This window comes from Gambusia affinis, linkage group LG20 (assembly GCF_019740435.1).
Source record: "Gambusia affinis linkage group LG20, SWU_Gaff_1.0, whole genome shotgun sequence".
NCBI classification, from domain to species: Eukaryota; Metazoa; Chordata; class Actinopteri; order Cyprinodontiformes; family Poeciliidae; genus Gambusia; species Gambusia affinis.
The window spans coordinates 3,757,925-3,766,733 of record NC_057887.1 but is presented as its reverse complement, the minus strand read 5'-3'; the positions used below and the strand labels follow the sequence as shown (position 1 = coordinate 3,766,733).

Genomic DNA, 8,809 nt, shown 5'->3' with positions numbered 1-8,809 from the left:
ACATAGATGAATTTTGCCTAAGCTGAAAATGTTCCTGGATCAAGCTCTTGTACTAATATCAGCTGCCATGCCACATTGGCCGGTGTCCCCACCCCCCATCCAAATCAAATATTGTGGCATTATCTTAGAGATTGTGTAATTATGTCAGCCATAGAATGACCCAGACAAAATTTCCATTCTGTCATCTCCTGCGTGCTGACTGAATCACAAAAGATAATGCGATCAAGGGTTTATTTGAGCCTAAAGCCTCTTATGCTGTTTGTTTTTATGGGAAAAAAACATTTAAAAAAATACTTTATCTCTGGACACAGACTAACAGAGCTCACTTGACAGGACGGTTGAGATCTTTTATCCTCGTGAGGCTTCAGTCATGACAAACCAACGGACATCACCCCTGCTGTGGATACTGCTTCTATCAGCTCTACCTGTTACCTCATCATTCCAGCCAGCTCTCGTATTAGAAATTGCCAAGATTCTTATGGAGAACTACTGTCTTCCAGAGAAGCTTTTTGGGATGCAGGAAGCCATCCAACAAGTTATCACCAGTGGAGAAATCCTGCAGCTTTCAGACAAGAATACACTCGCAAGTTTGCTCACAGCCGGAGTTCAAGGAGCCCTGAGTGATCCACGACTGATGGTGTCATATGAGGCTAATCCTGTTCCTGTTCTGCCGCCAGTACTGCAGTCGCTCTCAAAAGATCAACTGAGGCGGCTGGTGAGAAACTCTTTTAAGGTGGATATTTTGGAAAACAACACAGGCTATTTACGCATAGATCAGATCATTGATGAAGAGACAGTAGCAAAGGCTGGCTCTCAACTGTGGGACAACGTCTGGAACAAGGTGGCTCAGACATCCTCGCTAATCTTTGATCTGAGGTACAACACAGGTGGAGAACTTTCTGGGGTTCCAGTGATAATCTCATATTTTTCAGATCCAGAGCCCCCCATTCATATTGACACAATATATGACAGGCCCTCAAATACAACCAAAGAGTTGTGGACCATGTCATCAATACCAGGGAAACGATATGGTAAGAAGAAGGACATAATCATTTTGACAAGCAGGCGCACAATGGGGGCTGCTGAGGCTGTGGCATACACGCTAAAGAAACTTAAGCGAGCCATTATAGTGGGAGAACGATCAGCTGGTGGGTCAGTAAAAGTCCAAAAGATCAGAATTGCTCAGTCAGACTTCTACATAACAGTTCCAGTGGCAAGATCCATTAATCCAATAACAGGCCAGAGCTGGGAAGTGAGTGGTGTTTCGCCAACAATCAATGTAATGGCAAAGGAAGCTGTCTCAAAGGCCAAATCCCTTCTGACTCTGAGGTATGCCATTCCAAAGGTTGTGCAAATTATCTCGGACATAATGAGAGATACATATGCTTTCAGTGACAGAGTTTCAACACTTCTGCAACATTTGCAGTCAACAGACTTATTATCTGTTGGATCAGAGAAGGACTTAGCTGTTAGACTCAACCAGAACCTTCAGACTGTGTCTGAAGATCCTCGATTAATTATCAAATACATGCAAGATGATGATACTAGTATAGAACAAGACTATGAGCTTTATACAATACCAGATAACACGGATTTATTAAAGGGATACGTTAACAGAGTGTTTAAAGTAGAAGTTCTTCCAGGTAATACTGGGTATCTTCGTTTTGATGAGTTAGCAGAGACTTCTGCTGTACCTGAACTGGAGAAGCTCATGGCTCAAAAGATATGGGAACCCCTCAAGGACACTGATAACTTGATCATTGATCTACGATATAACACACGTGGATCCTCTAATTCTTTGACACTTATACTGTCTTACCTGTGCAACTGCTCCCAGAAACAGTACTTCTTCACAATAAATGACCGAATTAAGAACACAACAACAGAACACAAATCTCTTTCAAAAACTACAGGGCCAGTTTACAACTCCAAACTTGGAGTTTATGTGCTAACAAGTTACCACACTGCAGGCACGGGGGAAGAGCTTGCTTACCTGATACAGTCCTTAAGCTGTGGCACAGTCGTTGGGGAAATTACATCTGGCAACCTCATGCACTCAAAGACATTTGAGATAGAAGGGACAGACATTGCCATAACCGTCCCTTTTATAAACTTTATAGACAACAATGGGGAATACTGGCTGGGAGGTGGTGTTGTCCCTGATGCCATTGTACTGGCAGAGGAAGCTTTGGACCGTGTTTATGAAGTTATGGAGTTTCACAAGGTACTCAGGACCCTTATTGCAGGAGTTGGGGAACTGTTGGAGCAACACTATGCAATTGAAGAAGTAGCAATTAACGTAAGCCAGGTGCTGTTAACTAAATGGAGGGAGGGGTTGTATCGACCAGTAGTTGACTTTGAATCTTTGGCGTCGCAACTGACAATGGATCTCCAGGAAAGCTCAGGTGATCACCGCATTCACGTCTTCCACTGCGATGTTGAACCTGAGTCTCCTCATGACATCCCGAAGATGCCTTCACCAGAAGAGTTTGGATACATAGCTGAATCTTTGTTTAAAACTGAGGTTTTGCCAGGTAACATTGGTTATCTGCGCTTTGACATGATGCTGGACATAGAAGTGGTAAAAGGAGTTGGACCACAGCCCCTAAATTCAGTGTGGAAGAAGATAGTGAACACTGAAGCCCTCATAATTGATATGAGATACAACACTGGTGGTTACTCCACAGCGGTTCCGCTCTTCTGCACGTATTTCTTTGATGCTGAACCACCACAACATCTCTACACCATTTATGACCGTGCAACCAACTCCTTGACTAAAGTCATGACATTTTCTCACATTAGGGGTCAAAGATATGGATCCTCAAAGGACCTTTTCATCCTGACAAGTCATATGACAGGCTCACCAGCTGAATTATTTGCTCGCACCATGAGTGACCTTAATCGAGCTACGGTTATTGGAGAGCCAACAACCGGAGGGTCTTTGTCCAGTGGGACGTATCAGATTAGGGACAGTATACTGTATGCCTCCATTCCCAAACAGATTATTTTAAGTCCCACAACTGGGAAAGTGTGGAGCTTTTTGGGAGTGGAGCCACATGTTTCCACTCAGGTTACTAAAGCACTTTCAGTAGCACAAACAGTAATAGCAGCAAAGCTCAAGAAGAAAGAGCAAGAACAATGAAAAAGGGATCCACTTTTAGAAGACGTTTATTACATATAGACAGAAGTTTTAATTTTGAAAGCATTTCCTGTAGATTATTGCTAAAATAATTGACAAAGGATTATGCTTAACAGTACCACTATATTGACCCTCATATCAAGAATTACTGTGAATGTTTTCAAAGCATTTGTTTATGGCAGCATCATAAATGTGAAGTATTGGAAACTGTTTGTTCTTTGATTTGATCTTGTCATGTTGTACCCTTTGTGAGTCTATTGTTTATATAACTTTATTGTAATATTCAGTTACAAAGCATAAGTAAGACTGTAAATAAGTAACACTGTAAATTGACAATTATGTCCTATCATATGACATTACATACTTTAAGACTTGTATGTAAAATAAATGAACACAAAAAGAAAAGAAGAGCATGAATTCCAGCAATATAAAGCACATAAGAAGAGGTAGTTGGCTTAAAACCATTGGTACTTATTGTGAGGTTTATGGCATCTCTGTTTTGAGTCCTCCTGAAAAGATTTTTTATGATTTAGATTGTGGTGAAACTAGAAGAATTTTTATCTTTGTATGTGAAATTTGCCCATTCACATTAAGAGTCTGGTTATGTGAGTTATTGGTTTGTTTTTCAGTTCATATATGCTCGTTATGTTTTCAGTGGCAATCATCACTTTGTGTCAACGTTTGGTCAAACTGAAATGTTCCAAAGTAAATTAATTTAAAAAATGTGGTTTCATCATCAGGTACATTAAAAAGCATTGGTTCACAAAGGGAAATATCATCTATTATATATATATATATATATATATATATATATATATATATATATATATATATAAATGAATTAGTTTGATTTTATTTGACATGTAAAACTGCTAATGATTTAGCCAGATTTTTCACTAAATAATGATAATTAGTGCTTGGTGATAATTTAGTTAAAGTGACATTTTCTTCTGGTTTTTGGGAGGCTTTCCCTTTTTCTTTTGCTCATGTATTTACCTTTTGTTATGTGAATTACTCTAGTTATTAGTGCCTGTGATTGACCCTCCTATGTTTCACTGGCTAAATGAAATTTCCTGAGTTAACTTGGTTAAGTTAATGTTTTTACTTCTGTTCAGGGAGAGTTCTTTTGTGCTCTAATGCCCAGAAGAGGGAGCTCTTACCAAGCAAACCTGTGGTTCCTGTACACCTCAACTCAACTACTTTACTGCAAATAAATGTGTAAAATGAATCAAACAGTAATTGTCATGTTTCTGAAATAATTGTTTTAGTTATTTAAATGTATGGCATAGATTAGCTGCCTGTTTCTTACAGGCATTGTTTTTGCATTGCCTGAAGTTTAGTTATTTTTTAAAATTTCTTCTGCTTTCAAATTAAGCAATAAAACTCATTTAACGCATTAATAGGTGAAAATTACAGATGATTTCAAATTGCATTTTGGCAATCAAATGACTTACCAAGGAAAAATAAATGTTTATGGCACACTTAGAAACCTTCTAGATGTTTCTGTTATAAAACGGTGATTACCTGGCACATTCAGCTTTAAATAACTGTCCAGACTACATTGTGCAAAGACCAAGATCTCTGCCAACACCTTGTTACTACACATACATAGCTTGCTTGTTATTCTCTTCCGCAAACAATCAGGATAATGCGATTAGAAGTTTATTGCGGAGTAAATCCTCTTATAAAGGTGTAATCAGAAACCTTGCAGCCAAACCGGTGCCACTTGTCAAAGGACCAAACTTGAGACGGAGGTTCAGTTTCAAGCTTCCAATTCCTATACGCTCACTTTTTCTCAGACAAAAAAAATGGCAAAGACTCTTTTTCTGGTGGCATCTTTGCTGCTTTTGGGGAATGTTTCTTTTCTGCATGCCTCATTTCCACCCAGCCTTATTGAAGATTTGGCAAAAATCGTCATGAACAACTACTGCTCACCAGAGAAGCTGGTGGGGATGAAGGAGGACATTGCAGCAGCCACAAGCAACACTGAAGTACTCGACATCCCAGACGGCAAATTACTGGCCGACGTCCTAAGCAATGGAGTCCAAACCACAGTGAGCGATCCACGGCTGACGGTCTCCTATGAGCCAAACTATATTCCTGTGGTTCACCCGGAGATGCCTCCACTGCCCCCTGAGCAGCTTGTTACTATTCTCCAGACATCCATCAAGCTAGACATCCTGGAAGGTAACATTGGCTACCTGAGAATTGATCACATCCTTGGGGAGGAGGTTGCTGAGAAGGTTGGTCCTTTGCTTGTAGACCTTGTCTGGAATAAAATCTTGCCCACCTCAGCTCTGATCTTTGACCTACGCTACACTGGTAGTGGGGACATCTCTGGCATCCCTTACATAGTCTCTTACCTTACCGAAGCCGAGCCTGTGATTCACATTGACAGCATATATGACCGACCCTCGAACACCACCACTAAGCTGATGTCTATGTCCACACTGTTGGGAGAGAGATACAGTGTGGCCAAGCCTCTGATTGTACTCACTAGCAAAAACACAAAGGGCATCTCTGAAGATGTTGCCTATTGCCTCCAGAGCCTGAAGAGAGCCACCATTGTCGGTGAGAAGACCGCTGGGGGCTCAGTGAAAGTTGATAAACTAAAAGTGGGCGACACCGACTTCTACGTTACGGTGCCTACCGCAAAGTCCATCAACCCCATTACAGGCTCAACCTGGGAGCTGACAGGTGTGACCCCAGATGTGGAAGTCAGTGCAGAAGATGCCCTTGCTACTGCAATCAGGATTATCAACCTCCGAGCTCAAGTTCCAGGCATCATTGAGGAATCAGCCAGCTTGATTGCCAACAATTACGCCTTTGAGAGTGTTGGAGCAGATGTTGCAGAGAAGCTGAGAGAGCTTCTGGCAAATGGAGAATTCAGCAGCTTTGTTTGTAAAGAAGGTCTGGAGACAAAGCTGTCAGCTGACCTCAAGACCCTTTCCGGTGACAAGAGTCTGAAGACCACCACCAACACCACAGCCCTACCACCAATGGTAAATTTATTTTATCTTTCACTGTTTGACTGATATGTTGTCAAAGGTTCTTTTAAGGTAGACAGCATAAGTTTAAAAACTTCTGTGTAATCTCCAACTGAAGGCTGAAAGAGAACTTTCTTTAAATATGAAGTACATTAAGTTGTACAAATGCTTCCAGATGCTTCAATCTGAAAGCATCACAAAGTAAGTACAAAAATATTTCAGATGTCTTTTGTGATGCAAATTCTGTCTGTGCTTGTTTTGCAGGAATATTCTCCAGAGATGTACATTGAGTTGATCAAAATCTCCTTCCACACTGATGTGTTCGAAAACAACATTGGCTATCTCCGATTTGACATGTTTGGAGACTTTGAAGAAGTCAAGCCGATTGCCCAGATTATTGTGGAGCACATCTGGAACAAAGTTGTGAACACAAATGCTATGATCATTGACCTCAGGTGGGTTTTCTTTTCTGCCATGCTTTTAGCTTATGTGTAAATTGTAGCTAAAGATGTATACTGCCATCTTTGCTTATAAATCCTTGGCATCTCAACAAAGACAATTGAACTTAGCTTAATCTCTAAGTTTCTGTGGGACCCTGCCTTTCTCAAATGCGTAAAAATATAAAGGTTTGGAAACAAAAATTTTCATTCCCTGTTTTATTCTTTGTTTGCAGGAACAACCTTGGTGGACCGACAACAGCCATAGCGGGTTTCTGCTCTTACTTCTTCGATGGGGATAAGGAGATAGTTCTGGACAAACTCTATGACAGACCATCTGGAACCATAACTGAGCTGCGAACTCTGGATGAACTTACTGGTAATAAAAAGACAATGAGCATTATTGTAAAAAACACCTTTGTTACAGTGAAGGAAGTCGACTAAGAGTTATCCAACTTGATTTCAACCTCTCTTTCAGGTGTAAGGTATGGCTCCAAGAAAAGCCTCATCATCTTGACCAGCAAGGCTACGGCGGGTGCCGCGGAGGAGTTTGTTTACATCATGAAGAAGCTAGGCCGCGCCATGATTATTGGAGAGACCACTGCCGGGGATTCCCACCCACCAAAGGTCTTCCCTGTTGGTGAGAGCAACATCTTCCTCAGCATCCCCACGGTCCACTCCGAGACTTCAGCCGGACCAGCCTGGGAGGGAGTGGGTGTCACACCCCACATCCCTGCGGCGGCTGATGCTGCCCTTGAGGTGGCCAAGGGCATCTTCAACAAGCACATTGGAGGCCAGCAGTAAACAGCGTGCTGCAGAGATCTCTGTTTCCCCTTGGCTATGAATTCTGGGCTTGTTTGTGAGAACAACGTAGGTCAGAGTATGCTGTTCCTAATTTTCAAAATACTTAAACCTTGTTGTTTTTTGCAATGCAGAGGTTCGGTTGTACGTAGGGTAATGACGGCTACTTCCGCAAAATGAATGGAAGTGGAAAAACTATTGTAATTCTTGTGTAAACGTGATTCTTACTGCATGTGTGAGTGAGTAAGTGGATGTAATATGTCTTCAACATTTGCTTTTCCTTTGTTATGCCTTGCTCTTGGTATGCCATGTTTGAAAAATAAACACTTTAAATATCTAATGTCTCCACATGCGAAGTCGTAACTGTGGATGTAGAATGATGTTTGTCCTAAAGTTCAATCATGTGGACCTACTTGGGTTGCATTAATTCCAGGGGTGAGACCCAATAAAAGTGGTTCATAAGTGTGTGCCTCATTTTAATTTAATGTGAAGAGGAAACAAAAGGTTCCTTTCAAAAAACATGTTTGAAATGCAACTTGGAGCCAATTTAGTTCAAAACACTTCTTAGACTCTTGCACCCCTTGGCACTAAACACAAAGACAATGCAAATTTATTAGTACATTACCACTACTGCATAAAAATAATTGGAGGTGCTTTACAGTAAAAATGTTATATTTGTCTTAAAGTGAAAGTTATATAAGTTTAAGCAATGTTAAGCTTGGGTTTAAGAGTAAACAATAAATTATTCAAGTAGGGGACAAAGTGCTGACGACTGTGATGGCGATGATGTTGGATTTGAAGTCGACTTCATGAGATTGTGTGTGTGAAGACTTAAACAGGAGCAGATTAAAGGTCTGTTACAAGCAAATATTTCTTAGGAGAAAAAGATAAAAATTTACTGTGGACAGAAAATAAATCAGGCAATAACAAAATATAATTTCTCCCAATACACCAGTTCTCAGCTGCAGTCCAAAACATGCATGCTAGGTTTATTGGAGATGATAATTAAAAATAATACACTTTATTTATGCATCACCTTCTAGCAATGTCTTATGTTGAGCAAAGTTTTTTACAAACTAAACAATTGCAGGACATAATAAAACAAAACGCTAGTTAAAAATAAAACCATGATAAAAGAAGGTAAAAATTATTGAAAAAAATAAATAAATAAATGACTGACTGATTGATGGTGACTTATAAAACATTACAGTAACCAAGCCAAGAGCTAACAAGGCATTTCAGGCCTTCTCCAGATCACTACCAGGAGTGTCTGTAGTTTAGAAAGCAGGGGGAGCTGAAAGAAGCTTGTTTAAGCAACAGAATCAAACTGTTTATGGAGTTTTAAGCTGCTGTCAAGGTTGAGACTCAGATTTTTTTATCACCTGGTTGGAGAGCATATATATATATATATATATAGCACTTTAACATTAGCTTCCTCTAAACAC

General features: G+C 40.3%; 1 protein-coding gene across 1 annotated transcript; it reads left to right on the top strand.

The window, feature by feature from the left end:
• Nucleotides 1-4,880: 4,880 nt before the first annotated feature.
• On the top strand, nt 4,881-7,599 carry rbp3 (retinol binding protein 3). Its single transcript, XM_044102748.1, has 4 exons — nt 4,881-6,141; nt 6,391-6,581; nt 6,800-6,942; nt 7,042-7,599. Exons 1-4 carry the CDS (start codon nt 4,948-4,950, stop codon nt 7,365-7,367), a joined length of 1,854 nt encoding a protein of 617 aa, XP_043958683.1. The 5' UTR covers nt 4,881-4,947; the 3' UTR covers nt 7,368-7,599.
• Nucleotides 7,600-8,809: the final 1,210 nt, after the last annotated feature.